The 27,611-nt window shown below is 42.3% G+C and overlaps 1 protein-coding gene across 2 annotated transcripts in view; it reads right to left on the reverse strand.

Moving 5' to 3' along the window:
* Positions 1-10,229: 10,229 nt before the first annotated feature.
* The window catches only part of hpda (4-hydroxyphenylpyruvate dioxygenase a), a 35,748-nt gene continuing 18,366 nt past the window's right edge, over positions 10,230-27,611 (reverse strand). For both annotated transcript variants that reach the window (XM_043718664.2, XM_043718663.2), the window contains exons 6-14: positions 27,499-27,581; positions 25,348-25,437; positions 23,588-23,694; positions 22,793-22,870; positions 19,435-19,597; positions 17,115-17,186; positions 14,966-15,088; positions 12,717-12,833; positions 10,230-10,614 (exon numbers count right to left, since the gene is read on the reverse strand). In XM_043718664.2, the coding sequence (XP_043574599.1) occupies positions 10,501-10,614; positions 12,717-12,833; positions 14,966-15,088; positions 17,115-17,186; positions 19,435-19,597; positions 22,793-22,870; positions 23,588-23,694; positions 25,348-25,437; positions 27,499-27,581 (947 nt within the window). In that variant the 3' untranslated portion in view covers positions 10,230-10,500. The remainder of the gene's footprint in view (positions 10,615-12,716; positions 12,834-14,965; positions 15,089-17,114; positions 17,187-19,434; positions 19,598-22,792; positions 22,871-23,587; positions 23,695-25,347; positions 25,438-27,498; positions 27,582-27,611) is intronic.

Below are 27,611 nucleotides of genomic sequence, written 5' to 3' on the forward strand. Positions count from 1 at the left end.
CCGGGTCCCCAGAACATTACTCAGACTCTGGATTAACAGTCCAGTGATAAAACCATGAGGTCATTGCCTCCCCCATCGAATCATATGCCCTTGATAGTCAACTATCAACATCCTGGGGTTACCACAAACCCTAAACTTAACTGGACTAGGCATATCAATACACTGATTTCAAGGGAAGATCAGAGACTAGAGTTTTGTGGCTAGAGGTTGGTTACCTCTTATCTCACCAATGTGTGTCCACCTTTTACAAGCCACAAATCAGGAATGGGATGAAGTACTCTCCAATTATGCGAATCAGTGCAGTTCAACAACACTAAAGATACTGACACCATCAGATCAAAGCCAGCTTGACTGGCACCCTTCACCATCTACATGATGTTTTGAGCAGTTTTGAAGCTTCCTTCAATAATATTTCTAAACCTATGGCCTCTACCACCAAAGGCCACACTTTGGAATATCAAAAACGGGGGGGGTAGGCTCTTGTCTAAGTCATAAAATGTCGTGACTTGGAAATTTTATTCTTCCTTCACTGTCACTGGGTCAAAACCTTGGAATTCACTACCAGCACTGAGAGTCTACCTGCACATAGTGGACTGCAGCCTTTCAAAAAGGCACCTCACTACCATCGCTTCGAGTATACTGTGAGATAAGCAACAATAAATGCTGGCCTTGCCAATGACATATCAGTAAAGACAAAGTAATGAAGTAAAGTGAGAGGTAGCTTATGCAAAGTGCATGAATAATGGCATAGGCTAGTTGTCCAGATGGCCTGTTTACATAAATTCTAAGCAATAATCCTCTAATAGTTGCACTGGATAGCTTGGCTAGGAAGATAAAAACAAAGTGCTGCAGAAACTCAGCAGGTCTGTGGAGGGAGGAACAGTTAACGTTTTGAAGTGGATATGACTTCAGAACTGAAAGGGACTGGAAAGTTGTGTTTTTCGTTTATCTGTGACCAGATTAGACAATACACGAGTACAATCATAACTGCATTATCATCTCTCAGATTTATCAGCTCCTTTTATGTCTGGACAAAAGAAACATCAAAGAAAAGCCCAAACTGGACTAATATAAAACAACAGTCAGGGATGAGTGAGTTTTTATTTGAAGGTAAAGATGTATGCAAGGTGTGTTGGGTGCTTTACATCTCTTTCATTTGAAAGTGAAAAGGCATTAGAAAGGTAAAGGTGGAGTAAGATTACCTCATGTTGAAAGGGAATCAAGTGGATTGAACGAATGAACAAGAGAAAAGAGAGACATTTAAGGTTTGAAGCTACGTCAATTTTTACAACGAGAGGTCAGTTTCTTTAATTCATTTTAAAATACATCTTAATACAAATGTTTATATCTGCGTTCAAGTGGGATAAGGCAAGCTTGATGCTACTTTGATAACCTCACATTATTTGTGCAAGATAGTCATTGTGAATGTGATTGTTCACTTTGTGAAAATCCCCTTGAATGACTCAAATTATGGGGTTGCTTGTTCTTCAGAGCTGCTGAGTGCAGAGTTTAGTTCACTGTGTCGGGAGCCTGGCAAAACAATAATATATATCTATATATCAAAAATTGTGTTCACTGATTAGTCTAGGATTTGGATTTGAATCAGACTTTTTAAAAAGGTTAATCTTTAGTTGAATGCAAAATTTTGAATGAATTCTGTGACCAAATGATGTGATGCATTACATTTCCAGGTCTAAATCTCTCAAGCAAAAGATTGCCTGCACCTTGTTGCATGTCTATTATCAGTCACAACTAATTCAGTTCAATCAGTGGTAAAATGTTCTCTTTTCTCACATCACTATTTCAATGCTGAAATTAACTGACAGTTTCCAGAAATTTAATAGGTTGAAGGATTTGATGAGAAATCCTGTGGTGTGACATTTTGATCTCTGGAATTTCTCAAATTAAATTTTCCATAATTCGACATATAGAAAGACTTGCATTTATATAGTCATAGAGTCATAGAGATGTACAGCATGGATACAGACCCTTCAGTCCAACCCGTCCATGCCGACCAGATATCCCAACCCAATCAAGTCCCACCTGCCAGCACCCGGCCCATATCCCTCCAAACCCTTCATATTCATATACCCCCCAAATGCCTCTTAAATGTTGCAATTGTACCAGCCTCCACCACATCCTCTGGCAGCTCATTCCATACACGTACCACCCTCTGCCCCTTAGGTCTCTTTTATATCTTTCCCCTCTCACCCTAAACCTATGCCCTCTAGTTCTGGACTCCCCGACCCCAGGGAAAAAACTTTGTCTATTTATCCTATCCATGCCCCTCATCATTTTGTAAACCTCTATAAGGTTCCCCCCTCAGCCCCCGACGCTCCAGGGAAAACAGCCCCAGCCTGTTCAGCCTCTCCCTGTAGCTCAAATCCTCCAACCCTGGCAACATCCTTGTAAATCTTTTCTGAACCCTTTCAAGTTTCACAACATCTTTCCGATAGGAAGGAGACCAGAATTGCACGTAATATTCCAACAGTGGCCTAACCAGTGTCCTGTACAGCCGCAACATGAACTCCTAACTCCTGTACTCAGTACTCTGACCAATAAAGGAAAGCATACCAAATGCCTTCTTCACTATCCTATCTACCTGTGACTCCATTTTCAATGAGCTATGAACCTGCACTCCAAGGTCTCTTTGTTCAGCAACACTCCCTAGGACCTTACCATTAAGTGTATAAGTCCTGCTAAGATTTGCTTTCCCAAAATGTAGCACCTCGCATTTATCTGAATTAAACTCCATCTGCCACTTCTGAGCCCAATGGCCCCATCTGGTCCAGATCCTGTTGTAATCTGAGGTAACCCTCTTCGCTGTCCACTACACCTCCAATTTTGGTGTCATCTGCAAACTTACTAACTGTACCTCTTATGCTCATATCCAAATCATTTATGTAAATGTCAAAAAGTAGAGGACCCAGCACCGATCTCAAGGCTTTTAATCTGAAATGCAGTGAGTGTTAATAGAGTAACCATTTTGTGTACACGATCCCTTTAATGATAAAGCATATACATAATATTTGATTTAGGGAATAATATTTGCTCAAGAAATGCTGTACCAAATTAAATAATCTTAATACTTTGATGTTGTAGACGGTTGATCTGTACAAATTGACTTGTCACATTTCTCTAAATTACAATAGTTACCATACTGAAAAGTTTTAAATTAACTGGAAAGTATGTGGAATGACCCAGGGCATGCTATTTGTAATGCTTTTCCTTCAAGCATTCTTTTAATGTAGTTGACACGGGGTTTGAAAACGTTCTTGCTCTTTGACTTGCCTCCTTGATTTTTCTCGATTGTATTAGCTTGTCCCAACAAGACGGGAGCCTGAAGTCTTGTTAATGAACATCCCAGTTCAGCAGTTAATCATACTGGCTATTGTCTTCTGAAAATTAGGGCTTCTCTGGCATCAATCTCTTGCTGAAATTGCAGTAATAAAATAATTTCAAGATGTTTTACTTGATATCCATTGTGTAAATCTGGGAGAGCAATTCTCATTCGAGTACATTCCTGTTGTAAATATTTAGCTGCTAGTTACTTCAGTTTATTTCAATAGAAATACATTCATGTAAATAACCTGAAACTTTTCTTGGGTCAAATAAATTAAGATCCTGAAATGTGATGGTCTCTATCTATGGGTGAGAGGTTTAAATCTTTAGTTTTGTCAATCAGGAAGTTAAGTCAGGGAGGAAAGCAGTATTTTGATGATGTAACTGTTTGAGTAATCCAGAGGCCCATGTGCTCCAGCTGTGAAAGCAGGAATGCAATGAGAAATCGAATCTCACTACTCCTCCAGTTGTCTCCTAAGTATAAAATTGTTGACTTGTTTATCAAACTGACCAATTCCACTCTTTTGTACTACCATCCAAGACCAAAGAAATGGCCACTAGGCCATGTTAATCAACTTAATGATTGTAATACTTAGCAGTCCTCTCACATTGAATGTCTGTGGCAATATTTGTAGGAGTAATCATTGTCCAGTCCTTTGCAGATGAAGTCCCATTCTTAGGTAAAGCATTCCCTCCAACTTGTGTGGCATTACCACCATATCAAAGGTGATAGATTTCAACTGATCGAGCAACTCAACTGGGCATCCATAAACCACTGTTGGCCTTCAACAGCAGCAGCAAAACTATATTCAACTACAGTCTGAAACCCACATGACCAGAATAGCCCCATCATCATCATTACCAACTACCTGTGGGGAGGAGCAGCATCAGATTCAACTCAAATTGAGATGTCAACCTTTTAAAGTTGCAAGACAGGATTATTTCTTTGAGGAGAAAGTGAGGTCTGCAGATGCTGGAGATCAAAGTTGAAACTTTATTGCTGGAACAGCACAGCGGGTCAGGCAGCATCCAGGGAACAGGAGATTCGACGTTTCGGGCACAGGCCCTTCTTCAGGATTCCTGAAGAAGGGCCTGTGCCCGAAACGTCGAATCTCCTGTTCCCTGGATGCTGCCTGACCCGCTGTGCTGTTCCAGCAATAAAGTTTCAACAAGGATTATTTCTTTGCCAAATAACAGAAGCACCAATTGATGGGTCTAAGTGATCCCACAACTAACAGATCAAATTTAGGCGTTATGCTCCTATCCAGTTATGAATGGTGGTGTTGAAAAGAGTGGTGCTGGAAAAGAAGGTCAGGCAACATCCCTGGAGCAGGAAAGTCGACATTCCCGATGAAGAGCTTATGGTCAAAATGTCGACTTGCCTGCTCCTCGTATGCTGCCTGACCAGCTTTTCAGCACCACTCTTTTCGACTCTGATCTCCAGCATCTGCAGTCCTCACTTACTCCTATGAATGGCAGTGGATAATTAAACAAATAATAGCTGAGGACGGCTCTCAGAATATCCTCATTCTCAAAAGATGGGATAGCTCAGCACATCAGTGTACAAGACATGGCTGAAGCATTCACATTCACTTTCAGATGGAAGTGCTGAGTAAATGATACATCTTGGTCTGCTGCTGAGGTCCCTGAGATATCAGTCTTCAGCCAATTGGATTCACTCTACATGCGATCACAAAATGGCTGAATGCAATGGATGCTGTAAAAGCTGTGAACCCTGACAACATTCTGGCAATGATATTGAAGACTTACACTCCAGAACTTGCAATGCCTCCAGCCAGAATATTCCAAATGAAGTACAAGATTCCCATTTACCTATCGATGTGGAAAATGCCCAGCTATGTCCTGCCCACAAATACAAGTCAAATCCAACCTGGCTGATGGAAGAGATTATCAACAGTGCTATCAGTTAGCACTTGCTTACTAATAACCTGCTCACTGACAACTCAGTTTGGGTTCAATCCATATCGCTTGTCTCCTAACCTCATTAAATCTTCATCCAAACATGGACAAAGGAGCTAACTGGTGAAGCAAGAATGACTCCCCTTGACATCAAGGCACTATTTGATCAAGTGTGACATCAAAGAGCTCCAACGTCAAAGGAGGCAACAAGCTGCTGGTTGTCATACCTCACACAATAATTTATACCAATTAGACAAATTTTGTTCTCTGAACCTGTCTCTCCAGCTTGAAGAGCTTTCTTTTTTCCAACACAAACTGGATTTCCCACTAACTGCCAGATGGACAGGGCAAAAGAATAGATCATGACTCTACTATCTGCTTTGTTGCTAATGCTTAGAAATATTTAATGCTATAATGTGTAAGTGCAGTAAAGGTGAACTTTTTAAAAAGACGTTTATGTCTAGTTAACATTTTAGGACTTCCTGTTCAGCTTGATTAAAACTGAAAATTGGCCCAATTAAATATGTTTTTTTTGTTCCTATTTCCCTTGAAGCCATGGTAGATTAATTTTTGTTAAGCAAAGGCATTAAGGGATTTGGGTCAAAAGCAGGTTTATGGATTAGACCACAGGTTGGCCATGATCTAATTGATGGACAGAACAGACTTGAGGGATTGAATTGTCTACTCCTATAGCCAGTTTATTGACTCTATTTTCCTGTGCAACTTGTTCTGGTGTTATTATTCATGGGAAACACTTGGTTACTTGAAGTGCATATATGTAACTTCTGGAATAAAACAGTCTTCACAGAATCACAGAATTATTGCAAAGGAGATCAATCAGCCCATTGTGCCTGCACAGGTCTATTGTCAATTTCCTGCTTTTCCCCTGAGCTCGAGCTCATTCAAGCCGGTCTCCATAATTCTCCATAGAGTAGCCCACCAGATTATCACTGATGAAGCACCAAGGAATAATGAGTACTCAGAGGACCATTTTCCATTCAAAGGTCAGTACGTGGAGAAGGAAGCAAACTAGCAAGGTAAAGAAAAACTACAGATAAAGGGAACGTAAACATTTAAAAGCTTTAAATCATTCATCCCTTTGGCATCTTGTAGGATCTTTCCTCATGGACACAACATCCAAATACAATTGATTGCATTTTAAAGATTGCTGAAAGATACTAGGATGCCATTTGAGTTTGGGCTGTGGGGACTCTTGTAGGCATATAGGAAATTCTCCCCTCCGAAGAATACTGCTGGTACAGAATGAATTGTTATGCATAAGGACTGTTAAGAGGAGCTTGTGACTTTATCCAAGTTTCCAGATTGATTGCACTCAGTTTTATTAGCTTGGTATTTTAGCGGCTAGCGTTTTTAGCCACGACTTGATGCTTCATTCTTTAAGCTTTGATTTTTGCAACTGTAGTCAAGTTTTGGTTTTTACCCAGGCTGTGAACTCTCGTTTGCAGAAAGTGTACAAGAACTGTTGGGAGACTTATTGAATCGATCTGTATTGAAGGAGGAATGAGAAAAGGTTATTTTGTTATCAACTACTTATTGACTTTGGAAAGAAAAATCAGGAGAGACATAAAGCATCCTTTGCTTTATGCTGTCACGTGTGTGTCTTGAATTATGTATAAACTTTTGGAAAAGGAGAGAAGACCAACAGCGCACAATATAAACAGAAAAATAAGCCTGTTTTGGAAGAACACTTGAAAATTTCATTTTGCTCTCAAGCAACTGTAGTGACTGACACACTCTCCAACATGCATTTACCTTCTGTGCAAAGATATCTTGGAAACCATTCAGGAATTTGACCAGCTGCTTTTTGAATATTGGTAATAAATGCACATACATGGTCTCCTTGAAGTAAAGAGTCTTTTAATGTAAAAATGATCTCAACACTGTTAACTGAAGGGTCTTTACATTAGTTATCACTCTCACAATTGTCCAATCATTTCCAATAACTTTTATCAATTGCCTTGAGAGGGGACAAACATTATTGATGGGGACAAACATTGATTGGAGATGAGGCCTTGACTAGAGATCAAATCATTTTCTTTATTCTGTATTTGGTAATCAAGGCAATGGATTCAAACACACTATTGCTTTTTGTAATGAGGGTCACAGTACTATTCCAAGAACCTCTTAACAATTTATCACAGCTAGGTTATTCAGCTACCGCTTTCAGTACAGCCAACCCATTTTTCAACTACTCAATCTCTATTATCACCAGCTCATCTTCCCTGACTTACTGTCAATGGCCCTCTGTCAGTCTCTCTTTTTTCTAACTGGGCTTCTTCCCTACCTATCCACTTGCTCCTTCTTTCCACCCCTTCCAGCTTATCTTTTCCTTGCTGCTTCTAGTTCTGAAGAATGTGCCCAAACCATTAACTCTGGCTTATGTCCACAGGTGCTGCCAGAATCTGCTGAGTTTCTCCGTTTGTTTCCTTCACCTACTTGTCTGGTTTCAATACACATTTCTGTAAGGTTTTCTCTTTCCTATCTGGGAAACTAATGAACGTATTTTTAAAAAGCACTTGCTGGATATGAGCTCATTTCTCCATTCGGTTTGTATCTTCCTGTGATTTTTGTATTTTCTGTGAGCCTACAGACAGTTCCTATTACCTTTGTCCAGGTAATTGATAAATATGGGGAACAGTGACACCAACACTAATTCCTGGAAGATGTCATTTATGACCAATCCCTGACAAGACCATTCATAACTATATGAATGCAACCAGCTCTTTTCCAACTTGGAACCACCAATGAATTCAACTTTCTTTAGTAGGCTATTGTTCAGCAACTGATGGAAGATTTTGAAAAATCAAAATAGATTCAACCAGGGCTGACCGTCACTGAACTAGGAAACCAAGTTGTTCAAATAATTCAACTGGTGAGATAGTAGCCACATTGGCACTCTAATAGCCTTTCTGTGCAGAGTTGCTGGAATAGTGGTTATTTCAAGCAATCTGCTAATAGTAAAACATAAGCCTTGCAAAGGTAGTGAGGACTAAGATGAATGCCATCACAGTCAGCAGCTAAGGCCTTCTCTTCTTGACCAGGTCTATATCCATTTTAGCAGCAAATCTTCGATGCATTCCTTGTGGCTGCTACAAAGAATGTAATTGGAAACACCTGTTATATCTTGATCTCAAACCAAATATTTTAATGGTCTCATTTAATTCTTAATGATCCTTCAACTTGTAAACTAAAAGGAGAATGTTTTTAATTAAACCTTTCAAAACACAAGGCATATCAAAATGTGTTTACAGCCAATTTAGTTTTCTTTTCAAATGCGATCAATGTGTAGGAGACGTTGTGGACAATTTGCGCACAACAAGCTCCGAAGAACATCAATGTATTAACAACCAGTTAATCTGTTTTGGTGCTCCTTGATTAGATTAGATTCCCTATAGTGTGGGAATAGGATCTTCGGCCCACACTGACCCTCCAAAGAGAAACCCACCCAGACCCATTCCCCTTCATTTACCCCAACTAATGCACCTAACACTATGAGCAATTTAGCATGGCCAATTCACCTAACCTGCACATCTTTGGACTATGGGAGGAAACCGGAGCATCCGGAGGAAACCCACGCAGACATGAGGAGAATGTGCAAACTCCACACAGACAGTTGCCCGAGGCGGCAATTGACCCCGGGTCCCTGGCATAGTGAGGCAGCAGTGTTAACCACTGTGCCACCGTGCTGCCCCAGTACTTGTGGATAAATAGACATTGAAATCATTAACAAAGACTACGCTGCTGCATTAAATTCTCATTTAAACTTGTGATTGTGTTCCTTAAAATTACAACTCTGAGTAAAATGGTTTTAAGTGAAGAACAGGTTCTCACAGGAACCAATATCATAACTGGAGTTGAGTTATATGGGACTCCCTTATCAGAAAAAAGCTAAAACGTTATCATTTAAAATGCTTTAATTGCTAGCTTCCCTTACACTGGTAAATTAAATCATTTTAATTTTTTTTAATACAAATTTAATAAAATGACTTTCTACAGCCCCTCTTACTACAAATGCTGCTTCCTGACCCTGGTAGTCTCTGCAGATCCTTCCCCTCTGAGCTATGGCCTTTCCCCTCCCTGACCCTCTGTGATCTGCTCCAGGGAGCCTTTTCTCATCAAGTCCCAGACTGCCTGCTTGGGCCATCACTTGTAGCTGGCCACAATGCAGCTTGTTGATGGCACTGTTTTGAAATACAGGCTGGCACCTTGCTGGCTGCCCCCATGCCCAGGACCTGCTCAGACATAATGGAGCTTCCCCTCTTGACAATAGCAGGCCCTTGGCCTTCCTCTCCATCCTCCTGGCCAGTTAGGCTGATGCAGGCCTCAGGCACGTTTCCCGGGTGTGGGAGGGGGGGGGGGGGGGTCAGGCATGAGGAGAGACTATACTGTGTAACTGGACTCAATTCAGAGAGGAGGAGATACCAATTTGTTAGGAAAGACAAAAGGTCATTATTTTAAATTGATGTCAAGAGCTGATCCCTTTCTCATTGAAGAGTTAATTCTGGAATGGGCTAGTATCTTGGGTGGTAAATTCCAGTTTGCTAAACTTCTTCAGAAGAACCTGCTTCTGGATGTGGTTGTAGGGTGGTGGGAGTGATTTTCTCCTGTGGGAGACAGTGTACAGGACCAGTGTGATCTTTAAGATCAGTCTGAGAGGAAGGTTCCAACACTCTCCCCCCCTCCACCACCAACAATTGGATTGGTAGCGATTTCTAACTCATCAACTGTATGGTATTGGGTGGAGTACAGAGTGTGTACATTATGATATTCAAAGTATCACAAGTATGTGGGACAGATCAAAAGGTCATTATAGTCAATTAAAACCATCAAAGTGCCTTGGCTCCTCTCTAACCATTTCAAGGAAACAAAAAACTGTGGATTCTGCTAATCCCGACAAACGATCTGTATTGTGAAAGTTACAATATTAAATAATGAACCTCAGTGAATTGGGTAGGTGGCCACATTTATTAAATACAGTGATTTCATGTGTTAAATTCAGCCATCGTGTGAAGGGAATTCCTTTTTTTGTTTAATCTGATTGTGGGTATGGTGCAAGAATGATGAATTAAAAACCATGATCAGCTATCACCAGGCTTAGGTGAATGTTCTAGAGTCTGTAGGATAAAGGAAAGGTTAAAGAACACGAAGAGTTCTTCACGACAGAAGATACAAATATGGAACCTCTTAGCATGTTTAGTGATTTTCCGGCCAGTTATTTCAGTAATATCGCTGTTCTTTTCTGTCGGCGGTATAAACAGTGAGGTTTCCTCTTGCATCCTGATCGTATTCAATCGCTTCAAACAATGATTTGAAGTTTCCAGCACCAAAGCCCTTCAAAAAAAGACCAGTTATGAGACACATTGTTCATCAAAAATGATGTTTCCTGACGCTGAAATAAAACAATTTCAGATGCTGGGAATCTATAACAAAAACAGAAATTGCTAGAGAAACTCATCATCTGTAGAGAGAGAAACAGAGTTAATGTTTCAGATGTAGTTTCTTCAAAACTGTTCTAAAGAAGGGCCACTGGACCCAAATGTTAACTTGGTTTTCTCTCCACAAATGCAGCCAGACTAGCATTCTGTCTGTGTTTATATTGCTCGGTAAACCTGGCTGAACAAATGCTGGATGCAGCAATGTTGCTGACTCAGGGTGAGACTGTTGACTCTCAGGTGCTGAGTTTTCTGTGAATCAATGATTATTGTTTGGTCCAAGTCTTCCACTAGTTTTATTGTGTTTTTCACATTACTTTGTTCGATCAGCTGAGTGTCACAGCCAGATAAAATGTCTGGGCATCGATTCAAACTCCAACTTTGTTCACAACAACAGTTTAACAGGTAAAAGCACCAAACCGTAAAAGCCAGGAAGTCAAGGGTCACTCTCTGCTTTGTGGTCAGTTACTGTTTATAGGGAGGATGCCATGACTGCCTCCCATCTTGCAAAATCAGCTTTCTTCCTGCATTTACTCACTGCCAGTGACCCTTGCTACAAAACTGTGTGGTTGTGTAGGAGAAGACTCAGTTTATGCTCTCACAATGGGTGGCTCTGCCCTCGCTGTCTACACTCACACCTGAAACGTGGCCTTTTGGTATTGAAGGGTCTGTTAATAAGCTGGATTTTGTGATTTCGAGAGGGATGAGAGAGCTGGAAATGCTAGTGTTTGATACATTTGCTACCTCCACTGCTATCTCAACACAGCTATGATTAGTGGTGCATGGCCAAGTAGAAAAGTGGCTGAATGACACTGGAAAGAGGGGCTCTATGCCCAATCAGGCATCATGCTGTTGAGGATGTGAAGGGAAGTCAGTTACAACTATAAATTTCAAGATTCCTTTTCCTCTCACTCCTTATTTGTTAAATCAGTCTAAAACAAAATTGAAGAGCTGAAGTGTACTACCAGCGAAAAGTGATCACCTTTATTAGCAGACCAGAAACTGGACTACCCGTAATTAAATATTGTGGCTACAAGACCAGGTCAGAGGTTAGGAATCCTGCAGCAAATAACTTAGCTCCCCAAAACCGGTCCACCATCTATAAAGCACAAGTCAGGAGTATGATGGAATACTCTCTACTAGCCTGGGTGAGTGCATCTAGGACAGAGCAACATGCTTGACTGGCACCACATCCACAAATATTCCCTCCCACCCATCATCACTGAGGCATATTAGCAGCAGTGTGTAACACCTACAAAACAGCAATTCACCAAGGCACCTTAGAAAGTTCTTACCAAACCAAAACCACTTCCATTGATAAGGACCAGAGCAGCAAATATATGAGAACACCACCTGAAAGTTCCTATCCAAGTTTCTTACCATCCTGATTTGGAAATATTTTGCCATTCCTTCAGTGTCACTTGGTCAAAATCCTGGAATTCCTTTCCTATGGGCATTATGGGTCAATCTAAAGCATACGAACTGCAGCGGTTCAAGAAGGCAGCTCATTACCATGACAGCCCAGCCAGGGTGAGGTTCTAGCTGGAGGAGGGATAAAGTGAGGATCAGTGGTCAGTAACTGGGCAAAGGGTGAGCTCCAGAGAATATTCTGGGCACTGTGACTGGGCCTAGCAGGAATTTGAGGAAAGTCTGTCTTTGTAAATGTTCTAGAGAAAGATTGAGATTGCAAAAGTAAACAACTATTTAGAAATGGAGGTGACGGTCCTGTTTATAAAGGTGATCAATTCCTAATGAACGTCTGCATCATTCATTTTCATGGTTCCAAACTGGCTGGAGACGTGCAGTACAGTAGCAAGAGAGTATGGTGGTAGGGCCAATATCCATTGAATGCTGTTTTTGACAGATAAAGAAATTTCATATCGATGTACCAAACCATAAAATACACACATAAAACCATCCAACAATAGCTAAAGTGTAGACAGTCTGGGATAAAATCAATGTTCACCTTCCCTACATGTGCACTATGGGTGCTATACTCACATTGTGATTATATCTCTGTATGACCTCCAGGAAGAGTGTGGGCCTATCTTGGACAGGTTTGGTGAAGATCTGTAGCAGGTAGCCCTTCTCGTCAAAATCCACAAGAATCTTGAGTTCCTGTTACGTTACAGACAGTGACGTACAATGAACAGTTTCCAACTTGCACACATTCACTCTCATCACTGGCTACTATAGGCAAAAGGAAATGATTTTAATTATCCCCGACACATCGCAGCGTCTAAGTGATAGTGCCCAATAGCAGACCCAGTTCACTTTGGGGTACTACATTAACATTCATCTGACACACTGCTTGGGAAACAAAATCCACAGAGCAGTCTGACAGTCTTCAATGGCAACATTTCCAGCATTAATGGAGCCTGGAGAAGTGGTAAAGAAGCTGGACTGCCAATGCCCCCTGCTGGTTAATTGGAATCACTGCGATGACACGTGCTATTTCATTCCCCAGACAAAGAACGGTAATTCGCCTTTTGGCTCCTTGCTGGCCAAATGACCAGCTGATGTCTGTACTAAAACCAGTACTCTCCTCAGATGGCGAAAAAAAAATTATCTTTCCACATTACTCAGGCTGGCGATTGTGTATAATTCTGGCCTTCTTACCTAAAGAACAATACTCTTAATATTGAGGGAGTGCAACAAAGGGTCACCAGCCTGATCCCTGCTATATAGCTCAATGGTCCTCTAAGGAGAGACTGTCAAGATCAAACCTGGAATAACTAACATGTAAAGGAATGAAAGGTGATCTCATTGAAATATATATAATTCTTAAAGGGCTGAGCTGGGAAGATACAGGGAGGATGTTACCTCAGCTGGTCATTGCGCTAAGGGTGGGGGAGAACTTCGAGATGATGGGATTGCCTCTGAATAAAGGGTAGGCCATTTAGAACTGAGGTGCAGTGGAAATTCGTCACGGAGTGTGATGAATATTTGGAATTTTCTACCCCTAGGGTCTGTGAAAGTTCACTCATTCAAGGCAGATAGTGATAGGTGTTGATATTAAAGATATCATGAGAAAAATGGCATTGAGGAAGATGATCAGCCATGAACTAGGTGAATAGCGGAGCAGGCCCAGGAGAAAGAATGTCCAGCACTAGTTCCTATCTCCTATGTTTCTATCTGATAACTCAGCGGTTGGCCAAAGCTAGCTTTACCTGGCCATAGTGATGGCAAAAGGGGGTAATGTGCCATTTCTATGAGGTTATTGCTCCATAAAAACAAGATGAAATTCCTCACAATCTGCCTCATTGCCTCCATCACCCATTGAACAAAACTTTTTTTTCTGCCTTCCCTCTAACCAGATTTCCAATAGATTTGTGTCTCGACAGCCAGGACTTCACTCAGATAGGTATTTACATTATCATCTGAGTTTTATAAAGAGCAATCATCACCCACTCAAACTCGTATTCCACTGTTTTGGTAAATGAGGGTAAAGGGCTGTGCAAATGGAAACAGAAATTAGTTACAAGGCTCAATGTTTAAAGTGTTCCAAGGCCAGGTCATTTATTTCTCACAGGAATTAATGCCAAATTCAAGCAGGCAGTTGCCAACATGCTTGAAATCCCGAGGTTAGCAATAGAAGTACAACCTCTGGCAGGTGCCAACAAACAGCTGGGCATTTCCAGAGACAGATAGTCTACACTCCCAGGCCCGGTGGCTCTCCAATGTATCATTTCTTTACCACTGAACTAGAAATCCGGACCTCCAGGCACCAGTACAGCAATGGCACGTGGCCCAGGAAGTTTAAAATAAACAAGAGTCTATTTTTATTTCTTTATGAACATTGTGGGAACACAAGGAACAGTTTTATGTATTTAGACCAGAAATCAGTAAAACAAAACATTTGAAAGCTTTTAGAGGCAATGTGACTGAGGGAATTAATATCAGGCATGGTTTTGCTGAGAAGTTGAATTTGTACCCAAGTTATCGCCAGAGGAAAAATAATATCTCACAACAAAATAAACCCTTTCCATTCATCACAACTCTCACTGGGATTATTTTGTGAAGGTGATTGTGCTGTATTGTTTGCACCATTGCCTTGTTTTCTGCAATAGGCTTGTCTGCACTGGATAATACAAACACCATTCATGACATGTACTTAACTGAGTACAGTACATCGTTCCTTTTTGTGAAACTTAATAGTATTGAGGTGATTTCTCCATTGCTGAGTTTTGTTACTGGTTTAGCTGTGTGTAATATCTAGCCTCCGCATTTGCAAATCTCTTCAGATGTACCTGTAACTTCTTAAGGTCCTCTTTAACTTTGATTTTCGCGGTCTTTAATTTTTCTTTCAGCTGATCATAGTAGGTGTCTGGTGCCATCAGGAACTCCATGCCACGGCTTTTTAAACTTGTGATCTGTCAGCAGATAGCAACAGTAATCAGTCAATCTTAAAACCACAGCCCTTGACAAATAGCAATGTCACCAAAAGATTGTCAGAATGATAACAGAATTATTGCATTTTAACACAAAGCCAGGCATGAGACTAGGAGACAATTACACAGTCCAAAGAGCAGGATGGGTAACTGGGAGACATGTAGACAGACCAAGGGATGGACACAGGGGGAGGGCACTCACATTGCTTCTTGACATAGTCAATAATTTGAAAAAGTGATAAGATAAGCACTTGAGAGAAATAAAAGCTTGAAGGACTTTAGGAAAGCAGTGGTGGGATGGAATTCACTGGATATTTCCAGGGGCCAGCTTGGACTAAACGTGCTGTATGGTCCCTTCCTACACCAGAATGAATTCTGTACCTTAGATTTGTGTCCTCCACAACTACCTGATGAAGGAGCGTCGCTCCGAAAGCTAGTGCTTCCAATTAAACCTGTTGGACTATAACCTGGTGTTGTGTGATTTTTAACTTTGTACACCCCAGTCCAACACCGGGATCTCCAAATCAGAACACACACACACACACACACACACGGAAAATGGCGCAGGACAAGGGAGCATTATGCTCATAACACCAGGTATCCCTGTGACTGTTCTCTGTGAGAAGAATTCATACTTTAGACTTAAAGTGCTGCTGAGTGATGGAAAAAGTTCAGTTGGGCAAGTGTTTTTCTAACAACAACCAGCAGAGGACAATGTATCGACTTAGATAGTTACAAAATGCACAAAGTACAAGAGCACCACCTGTTGCTATAAATGGGATAAAACACAGTGAAGTAGAGGGTCCTCAGGGAAAGAGGATCAGAAACTTTTTTTATTTTCTGGTCTAACCAGCAGTGTAAAACTAATGGCTGCAGAACAAACAGAGCTCCTATTGTCTGACATGCTCCCACTTCCTACCACAGGGAAGGCACATTAGGATGCTTTGCTCTTGTCAGGAATGAACTATTTGTCAGCATGAGTGATTGGTAGATCCATACATTTCCAATGAGACATCAGCCTATGATTCTATCACTCCAGTAGCAGCTTTGTGATTAGCAAATAATATGTGTATTGGTTTAGGCCACCTTTTTCTAGCTGTTGACCAATGTTATGAGCCAAACAGTGATGGAGGATTGTGAATGATGTGAAGCTGGTAATCCTAATATCATGTAGTTTTGTATGTTGCAGTATATCTTAACTGATATGGGAATTGGCAAGAGTGTCATTTTAATGGTTGGTCCCTATCCAGAACCAGAAAAAAAAAAGGACCAATACACAGTGAAGTTCAACATAAAGCCACAAACTCCTGCCTCATACAAAGACACACTGGATCTTTTTCAGATTACTAGATTAGATTAGATTAGATTAGATTACTTACAGTGTGGAAACAGGCCCTTCGGCCCAACAAGTCCACATCGACCCTCCGAAGCGCAACCCACCCAGACCCATTTCCCTACATTTTACCCCTTCACCTAACACTACGGGCAGTTTAGCATGGCCAATTCACTGTCTAGTAAATATCAGGAAGGACTATCTTTAATTGTTTTCCTTTATTCAGTCATGGGATGAGGGCATCACTGGCTAGGCAGCGTTTATTGCCCATCCCTAATTACCTAGAGGGCAGTTTAAAAATTAATGACATTGCTGTGGCTCTGGAGTCATGTGTAGGCCAGACCAGGTAAGGATGGTACATTCCTTCACTGAAGGATATTAGTGAACCAGATGAGTTTTTCCTTACAATCAGCAATGGTTTCATGATCATCATTTGATTCTTAATTCCAGATATTTATTAAATTCATATTTCACCATCTGTTATGGTGGGATTCGAATCCAGGTCCCCAGGACATTATCTGGATTAACAGTCTAACTATAATACCACTAAGTCATCATCTCCCCAAGCTATTAATTAAATTTGTCACTATTTACGTCACAATGTACATGACACAAATACAATGATTATATCAGATGAACTGAGGGCTAAGGAGGAAATATAACTATTAGACTCACGGACTGAATGATATCAGAGGTGTTGAGAGCAATGTGCTGCACTCCGGGTCCACCATTGTAATCTACATACTCCTAGAGCAAGAGAAGGTTGGAAAGTGAGATAAATCAATCAACAATCTGCTAGGCACTCTCATTTGAAATAATGTGTTTCGATATTTGATACTGACATACTTTATCACTCTGCCTAATCAACATTCCCATCCCTTACCATGCTCTACAACAGGAGATCCTGCATGGAATGCTAGTGAGGAGAGTTCTTTTCTGACTAGGCACAACCCCATGATGACAGAATGGTGCAACCAATGTTCAGGCCACTGTTAATCATGACTGCTCCTGATGAATGTCACCTTGCAGCACATAGCAGAGCTCAAGATCTATGCTCTACTGATTCAGAGAGTGGATCCACTCCGTTATTCCAAGGGGATATTCCAGAGGCTGCAGAAGTGGCTCATGGTATCCTAACAGATGTAACCAAACGAGTAACATTTTCTCTGGATTGTCCTTCATACAATACCACAGTACAAAATGATGCCAAAAGCACAGGTCCCATCCCTGCACTGGCTGAGGTTACCATGAAGGATTCTCCTTCTCAATCTCTCCCCTCACATGAGGTATGGTGACCCTCAGGTTAAACAAATTGATAAACCACAAGCTGTGTGTCTCTCTCTCACTTTGAGAGACTAGCCCCAAGGTCTGCTGGGACTATGGTGATTTTACCACATGTAAAACCCCTGATGTAATGATGAGGTCTTCCAGGATTGGACAGGCATTCAGATCTTACTTTGCCTCTGGAGGATTAGTGGTGCAGCCATAATTGGAAAGAAGAGATTCCAATAGCCTCTTCAATCAATGGGGTATAATAGCCCTTTCAGTAAATGTGGTGGTGGTGGGGGGAGTGAGTATGAGCAGGAGAGCACAAGACTGCTGACCTGTCTGCCGCCCCAGCATTTGCCTCCCTTCCCTCTGAACACACCATCTGCAGAGTGCCGTGATTGACAAACCTTCTAGTTTCAAAAAAGAGCATGGGGTAAAATTAACAGTACAATCAAGTTCAAAGTTTGTGCGAAGATTTGTAGCTCGGGTGCTCGTTGTTGTGGTTCTGTTCGCCGAGCTGGAAGTTTTTGTTGCAAATGTTTCGTCCCCTGGATAGGCGACATCATCAGTGCTTGGGAGCCTCCTGCGAAGCGCTTCTTTGATGTTTCCTCCGGCGTTTATAGTGGTCTGTCCCTGCCGCTTCCGGTTGTCAGTTTCAGCTGTCCGCTGTAGTGGTTGGTATATTGGGTCCAGGTCGATGTGTTTGTTGATGGAGTTTGTGGATGACAGCTAACAATCCGCATACATGAACTTCAACTAGCCACAAAACGACATGACCAGCTATCCTTAGTAGCCACACACGCAGACAACAAGCAACATAAATTCGACTGGGACAACATTACTATCATAGGGCAAGCCAGACAGAGAACAGCCAGGGAATTCCTAGAGGCATGGCATTCATCCACAAACTCCATCAACAAACACTTCGACCTGGACCCAATATACCAACCACTACAGTGGACAGCTGAAACTGACAACCGGAAGCGGCAGGGACAGGCCACTATAAACACCGGAGGAAACATCAAAGAAGCGCTTCGCAGGAGGCTCCCAAGCACTGATGATGTCGCCTAGCCAGGGGACGAAACGTTTGCAACAAAAACTTCCAGCTCGGCGAACAGAACCACAACAGTACAATCAAGTGACTCGTGAAAGACATATGCCAATTGGATAAAGAACACAAGCAGCCATTAAAAATGCCTATCACGTTTGCTTTTAAAATCTAAACTCAAATGCAGATCCGACTGTCTCTGCCCTATCAGGAGCTTCTGGGCATGCTAAACATGCAGTTCGTCTGCACTCCAGAAAATTGTACACACCCATTCATGCCGCCCTTTATATTCGGGAATGAAGCTCCTTGCTGATTTGGGAGGGAGGTACAGTTGTTCATTCCAGATCCATTTGGAAGACTTCAAATTGAAAAGAAATCCTGCCTGCGATCCAACTCAGAGAACTAAGTAGGTGAAAGTTGCCCCATGTAATGCTGATTACAAAACCTAAAAATCTCAGCCTTACCATTCAGTACGTTGTTTCACATTTGTTGACACTTTCAAATTCTAATTCAGTTAACACTCAAAGATCGTCCCAACCCAACTTAGAGTCCATCTTGTCTTTTCCTATCCCTGTCCAGCACAGTTTTTAAATGCTCCCCCTCCTAACTGAACATTATTGCTGGTTAATGATGTGACAAATAAAAAATTGATGCCAAGGCAGTGACTGGCACTCAGACCTGGATTTGGGATTTTTTCTTTCCAGCTGCTGGCTCATTGATGGGCATTTTGATGGTCTCCTCATAGTTGGCCACAACAATGGAGCGCAAGGAACTGTAATTGGAGTGGATTTGTTTGTCATCCACTGACCAGTATCGGTGAAACTTCAGACAGTTCTGGTACCTGAGGAAAAGATTACAGCTTGTATTACTGAGGCACAGTCACTGTGGATCACAAGATTTAACATCACAGCTGCTACGGACTGTGTCTAAAGGAGGGACCAATTCTTAACTTTCAGCTTCTCCATATATCAGCATTTGTAAATGTCAGTCTACATAGAGTCCTCCTCTGACGTGTAGTTGAGTATACATTTTTCACACTCTCGTATTTAATCCTCATGTCATGCTGTGTGCCTCTGGATTCTCCCAGTCTTCAGGAGTTTATACTGATGCTCTTTTTTTAACCAGAGCCCATTGTGGACTCTGTGATCCATACTGCTCCAGGAGTGTGTAACCTGAAGCTCCTTGCCCTTACTAGATGAAGATTAGAGATTGGATTGACTCACCATCACCATATAGGAGTACATGATCGAAGCTGCCCTGATCTGACCACACTGTATCCAAACTGCACCAGCTATGAAGTTCACATCCTAGACTATTGCACACCCACTGCTCTACACAGTATAAACTCCTCCGGTAAAATATTGGGACAATCAAAACCATTGTCTTTGGGTACTGACACAAACTCTGTGCCAACAGGCACCAACGTCACTAACCTCTGGCCAGTGTCTGGTGCTAATAGCCTGTTCACAATGTTGTCCGTTCCCCCCTCCCACATGCCCCATCATTCATAGCTGTGGCTTGACCTGCCCAGGTTCCTAATCGCTGGGATTCCAACCCTAAACCTCTCCTGTTTTCTTGCTGTAAAACTAACATTAAACCTTATCTCTTTGACCAAGGGTTCAGCCCTATGGTTAGGCATCCCTTTTACTCATGCTTCTGTGAAGCAATGTGTTTGCTGCATGGATAAATAATTGTGACTATTGCTCACAGTGTTGTCCCAACTGTGTAGAGTTTATGTCTAGACCGATCACCAAGGACCATGTCTCACACCATCCTCCTGGTATTGGTATGGGATTTTAAAAATTTATTCATTTATGGGATGTGAGCGTCACTTTCTTGAACATCTGCAGTCCACCTACTGTGGGTTGACCCACAATGCCCTTAGAGAGGGAATTCCAGGATTTTGACCCAGCAACAGTGAAGAAATGGCAATATATTTCCAAATCAGGATGGCGAGTGGCTTGGCAGGGAACTTGAAAGTGGTGGTGTTCCCATATATTTGCTCCCTTTGTTCATAGAAAGAAACAAAGAAAATTTACAGCCCAGGAACAGGCCCTTTGGCCCTCCAAGCCTGAGCTGATCCAAATCCACTCTCTAAACCTGTCGCCCAATTCCTAAGCATCTGTGTTCCTCTGCTCCCCACCTACTCATACATCTGTCCAGACGCATCATAAATGAATCTACTGTGCCTGCCTCTACCACCTCTGCTGGCAACGCGTTCCAAATGCCCACCACCCTCTGTGTGAAGTACTTGCCGCGTGTATCCCCATTAAACTTTCCACCTCTCATTTTGAAAGCGTGACCTCTCGTTATTGAATCCTGCGCCCTGGGAAAAAGCATGTCTCTATTCACCCTGTCTATGCCCTTCATGATTTTGTAAACCTCAAAATGATCCCCCCCAATCTCCTTTTTTCTAATGAAAATAAACCTAACCTACTCAATTTCTCTTCATAGCTAGCACCTTCCATACCACGCAACATCCTCGTAAACCTTCTCTGCACCCTCTCCAAAGCTTCCACATCCTTTTGGTAATGTGGTGACCAGAACTGTAAACAGTATTCTAAATGCGGCTGAACCAATGTCTTGTACAATTTTAACATGACTTGCCAGCTCTTATACTCAATACCCCGTCCAATGAAGGCAAGCATACTATATGCCTTCTTAACCACTCTATCCACCTGTGCAGCAACCTTCAGGGTACAATGAACCTGCACTCCCAGATCTCTCTGCCCATTAACTTTTCCCAAGGCTCTTCCATTCATTGTATAATTTGCTCTAGAATTAGTCTTGCCTAAATGCATCACCTCACATTTGTCTGGATTGAAAACCATCTGCCACTTTTCCGCCCAACTCTCCAGTCTATCTATCTCCTCCTGTATTCTCTGACAGTCCCTTATGCTTTCTGCTACTCCACCAAGACTGTAATGAGGTCAGGAGTTGAGTAACCCTGGTGGAACCCAAACCGGACATCATTATATAAGTTATTGCTGAGCAGGTGCTGCTTGATAGCACTGTTGATGACACCTTCCATCACTTTACTGATGACTGATAGGAGACTGATTGAGTGGTAATTGGCTGGTTGGATTTGTCCTGCTTTTTATGTACAGGACATACATTTTCCACATTGTTGGGTAAATGCCAGTGTTGGAACAGTACTGGAACAGCTTGGCTAGCAATATAACTTGTCTCCTTCTTAGGCAGTTACTTGGATCAGTGACCTCCTTCCACTCTATACACTATATACTCCAATGCTCGATTTGTACATTCCACCACAACTATGACAGGTGGTTTGAAGAGATGGGTGGGTGGTGTTTCACATGCTGTTTGCACTTGGCCTCCATCTGGGCTGATCAGAGACAGTGAAAACAATTGGCACCTCTTGTGGATGTTTCTTTTCCTGCTTTCATAGCCTTGGTTAAAATATTCTCAGAAGGTGGAAGAACATTGCATTTTTCAAGAAGGACATCCTTTAAGTGTTTCCTCTAGTCTCCTGATAACTTGTATGTAAATGCTAACATGCAATTGTCTTCTTTAGGACAAGAGCATCTTTTTATTCAACTACCAGGTATGGTTTTCACTATTACTCTCGAGAAAGCAGATGTTGAAGGTTCCCGATAGGAAAGAAGGTGATGGAGATAAATCGACAAAATCAATTTTACACCATGACGAGCTATGGAGATGGCAGGGAATTTCACAGACTAATACCTCAGAGGGGTAGCAGTCTGTGGAATTCCAGGTGGAGACCGGGTCATTGAATATTTTAAAGGCTGTGTTAAATAGTATCTGATGAAGAATCACTGGACTTGAAACGTTGACTGTGCTTTCTCCCCACCGACCTGCTGAGTTTTGCCAGCCACTTTTTTGTTTTCTGTAGTTTATTGATTGACAATGAAGTTAAAATTTATATGGGAGTAACAGGCAAGTAGAAGACTCAATCAGATCACCATAATCTTATCAAATGGCAGAACAAGCATGATGGGGTAAATGGCCTAGACTATTGCTGTGTTTATATGTTGTGTGAGAGACTGGATCATACCATTCTACCACGGGCACCATCTCATCATCTGGCTGGTTTCCCACGATGTGATCAATGAAATTCAGATTCACAGGGGGTCTGGAACATACATGTAATGTCAGTTTCAATGCAGATGATCCATCATTTCATCAGGTGCACAGTCCATAAAATGCATGCATAACTTGTCTAAGTGCATTACATTTAAATACCTTCCCTGAAAACAGAGTACACGACTTACATTTGCATTGTCGCTGTGTTACAATATTCCTAAGAATGAGGGACTAACTGGAACAATGGTCCTGCTCAAAGCATTGAGGGGAGGTACAGTGGCTCAGTGGTTAGCATCATTACCTCACAGTGCCAGCGACCTGGGTTCAATTCCATCCTCGGGCAACTGTCTGTGTGGTGTTTGCATGTTCTCCCCATTGCCTGTGTGGGTTTCTTCCGGGTGCTCCAGTTTCTTCCCACAGTCCAGAATGTGCAGGTTAGGTGGATTAGATATGCTAAATTGCCCATAGTATCCAGGGCCAGTATAGGCTAGGTGGGCTAGCCATGGGAAATGTAGGGTCATAGGAATAGGCAGGGGGTGGACTCAAAGAGCCAAATGGCCAGCTTCCACACTGCAGGGATTCTTAACAAAATGTAGCTACTGCACACTTCTCCATTTCAATGTGGTAATGTCCCCTAAATTAGGGTGACCTTTCTCATATCTCCTACAGGCTGCCGGTGTGCTACTTGCTGATGACCACATTTTTTGCACTAGCCTTTAAATATTTTGCCTAAGTAAAAAATTTCTGAATATATTGATCCACTCACAGCTTGGAAAGAAGTGTATCCTTGAAGAGAGGTTTCATGTATCCAGGTAGGAAGAGGCCACGGTAAGGCCCTAGGTACTCCACAAAAGTGTGTGTTGTATCCCCATACTGGAAACAAGAGCAGAGCAGAAGGTGTTAGAAACACACAGTGCTATCTGTGATCTTGGCATCTGGGGTTTGTTAACTTGTCAGGATTCATTGTGTGCAATCCATTCATGTCGTCATGGTTCAGAGGAAGGATTGGAAGTAAATCAGGAGGTGGCACACAGTCCATGGACCATAAGGGAAGGGAAAGGCTGAGAAGATGAGAAATTCTGCATCTTCGATTCATTTTGCAATTCCAGGATTCAATCTTTCAATATCATGAATTGGAAGACTATGCAGAACGAGGGACTTGGAGCTGTGAAGGAATAAGAGAGGATCAGAATGATTGTTCTATTATAACTGAATGTAACTTTCAGATTATATTAAATAATCCAAGAAGCCTAGTTGTAGGCCCTACATTTACTGTTCCTTTCCCAATTTTGGGAAAAAGTGAGGACTGCAGATGCTAGAGATCAGAGCTGAAAATGTGTTGCTGGAAAAGCGCATCACGTCAGGCAGCATCCAAGGAGTAAGAGAATCGACGTTTCGGGCATGAGCCCTTCTTCAGGCCTTCTAGAGGGAGGAAGAGAGCTTCAAGGAAGATATCCTTGCAAGAGGATTCGCAGTAGGTTAAAATCTTCTAGGAGAAAGTGAGGACTGCAGATGCTGGAGATCAGAGCTGAAAATGTGCTGCTGGAAATGTGCAGCAGGTCAGGCAGTATCCAAGGAGCAGGAGAATCGACGGTTCAGGCATGAGCCCTTCTTCAGGCTCTGAAGAACCCTGAAGAAGGGCTCATGCCTGAAACGTCGATTCTCCCGCTCCTTGGATACCGCCTGACCTGCTGCGCTTTTCCAGCAACACATTTTCAGCTCTTTCCCAATTTTGCCCCATTTGAGTTTTATGGGCCAGGTGTTTAAGACGGACTGAAGTTGGAACAGTGGGCACTGAGCAACCCCAATGTGTCCTGGGAATGTTTCTGACCAGTATTTCAGATGTCACGAAGGTTCAATCAAACCTAGACTGGTTCGGCACAGACCAATGCTGAAGTGGACAAACCTGATATTGGCTGCCCACCATTGCCTCACTCAGAGTGACAGCATGGGCAGCGTTGTGGCTCAGTGGTTAGCACTGCTGCCTCACAGCACCAGGGACTCAGGTATGACTCCTCTCTTGACTGACTGTCTGTGAGGAGTTTGCACATTCTCCTCGTGTCTGTGTGGATTTCCTCTGCGTGCTCCAGTTTCCTCTCACAGTCCAAAGATGCACAGGTTCGGTCGATTGGCCATGCTGAATTGCTCACGGTGTCCAGGGATTTGCAGGTTAGGGAAGAAAAATGTGGGGTAGGGAGGTGGGTCTGTGTGGGATGATTTTCAGAGGTCAGTGTGGATTCAATTGGTCAAATGGCCTGCTTCCGCACTTTAGAGAATTCTATGATTAAGCAGAATGTTTGATTTTGGAAGGATACTGCTAAGTCTCTTCTTGCTCTCACTCCACATGCCCAGCAAGAGTCCCTCAATAGTCAGCACAAATAGGAGTCATGACTACTTTGACTCCCCTCTTTGGTCCCAGGACCATTGAATCAATTTGGTGGCAGGATACTGGGAACTTGAGAATATGTTTACTCCTGAAACATTATTCTTTCAGGGATTTTACCGGGAAATTCCTGCTGTACTTACCGTTTTCAGAACAGCATACTTCACTTTGCCATAGCTATCCTCCTCAATCCATGGCTCCTTCATGATGATGGCTCCCTGCTCCTTTGCTTTCTGCAAATAGAGGTAAAATATTGCCATCAATTTTAGCCCTTCCTCCCCACTTAGTCAGATCAAACGTCAGTCTACATCACCAATAAGTCAGACAAAAGAGCCCTAATTTAAGGGACAAGCTGATGTTGTGATCGATTTTAAGTGAAATTTTCACCTCAACAATTAAGTGTTGTAAGCTACAGCTTCTAAGGAAAAGATAAAGGACAACCAGACAGATAGTGTTCTGAACATTAACCATCCTTTCAGACACTGACAGATTTGCTTTAAAATTACATTTTCTGTTTCTATTTTGGTGTCAGAATTGTGACTTTTTTTGTAGAGGATGTTCATGAGAGCATCTTTTGCAATCTCTACTATACCAGAGCCATTAAGTTGATTATTCTAAGCTTTTCAATTCTCTATCCTCTGTATGCTTTCACAAAACTCTGAAGATGGTATCATATCAAAACGAAGTTGTATTCAAATAGAATCCTGACTATTATTAACTTATATTAGCTCCTCTTAGCCTCATGCTGAACTTTACATATCTTCACCACACTGTTGGCTGAAATCCCTTCCAGCATTGTATCTCCTCCAAGTGATGCTATTCGTTTGATAATGGTCTTCCTTTCTCTCACTGCTCCTTTCACCTTCCTGACAACCTGAGCTTCTTGTAATTTGCATCCTACACTCTGGGAAATCTTCCCTGAGGTTGGCTAGCTTTTTAAGACTTTGAATATCCAAGTGTTCTGTCAGTCATTTTTTTCTTAATCTTCCCCTTTCTGGCACGGTGCCAATTCTAATATACAAGTAATTATGATATGTTCTGGGATATTCCTTTCCATTGCAATCTTGACATAAATGTAAGATTTTGTAAAGAAACAGAATAATGAGGGCAATAGGAGAATGCCTTCTTAGGAATATCCCAGACACTGAGCTCTTAGTGATTCAGGACATGTTTTTACCCCCATGGGAAGGCAGGGTTCTTTGTGATGAATCAGCGCAGAGGTATGTAGCTGCCACTCAGAGCAGCTAACAGCAGTGTGGTGCCAGGAGATCCCTGGCCTGTAACCAGGAAGTCAATCTTCTGACTCCATCAGCTGGGCAGCAGTTTGCAGCATCAGAAAATTGAAATGAGGACAGGCCTTGACCGTGAGCTGCAGTGGCAAAGATCAGAGTGCACACAATTGACAGCAGCTGTTTGGAGAACGATTGAGAAATAGCTGGTATGAGGGTGATGAACTAGGTTTCTGTAATGTCTGAGCCAGAAGGAAATCATTAACTCAGAGTGACTGGGAGAACGGCACATCACCGAGAAGCAACTAGTAATGGACTCTTGGTGCATCAGATTTCACCAAGTTCAGAACTGCACAGAAATGGGGGTTTTCAAAACAGTATTGTGAATTTGATAGCACCGATCCAGAAAATCCAAAGAGGCACACAATTAGACAGTGGCACGGGGACCCAAGTTCGATTCCAGCCTCAGGTGACTGTCTGTGGAGTTTGTACATTCTCCCCGTGGCTGTGTGGGTTTCCTCCCAAAATCCAAAGGTGTGCAGGCCAGGTGAAGTGAACATGCTAAATTGCCCATAGTATCCTGAAGAAGGGCTTATGCCCGAAACGTCGATTCTCCTGTTCCCTGGATGCTGCCTGACCTGTTGCGCTTTTCCAGCAACACATTTCCAGCATAGTATTAGGTGCATTAGTCAGGGGTAAATACAGGGTAGGGGAATGGGTCTGGGTGGGTTACTCTTCGGAGGGTCGGTCTGGACTTGTTGGGCCAAATGGCCTGCTTCCAAACTGTAGGGAATCTAATCCAGACAACTGTTTCCCCACTGTTTTTATAGCGATACTTCACTGGCTACCTTTTAAATCATCAAAATTACAGAGCAACAACCCTGATTTCACAGAATCAAGCTCAATCCTGAAAGGGTGACTACCAAAATAGGGATCGGTTTAAAAGGAAAATTCACCTCGTCCTCACAGTGCATGTTGTACAAACCAAAGGGAGTGACTTGTGACAATCTTATGCCACTGCCCCTGCAGACCCAGTGCTTTGCACACCTCCATTTTGATTCATACCTTCACCAGGAAGTTACAGTCTTCTACTTGGAATGCGATGTCCTTCACACCATCCCCATGTTTCCCTAAATGATCGGTCATTTCTAAAGCAAATATAAAATATGTCAGAACAC

The sequence above is a fragment of the Chiloscyllium plagiosum genome, unplaced genomic scaffold (genome assembly GCF_037043375.1).
Source record: "Chiloscyllium plagiosum isolate Xiang-an unplaced genomic scaffold, Cpla_swu_hap1 HiC_scaffold_31, whole genome shotgun sequence".
Taxonomy (NCBI): domain Eukaryota; kingdom Metazoa; phylum Chordata; class Chondrichthyes; order Orectolobiformes; family Hemiscylliidae; genus Chiloscyllium; species Chiloscyllium plagiosum.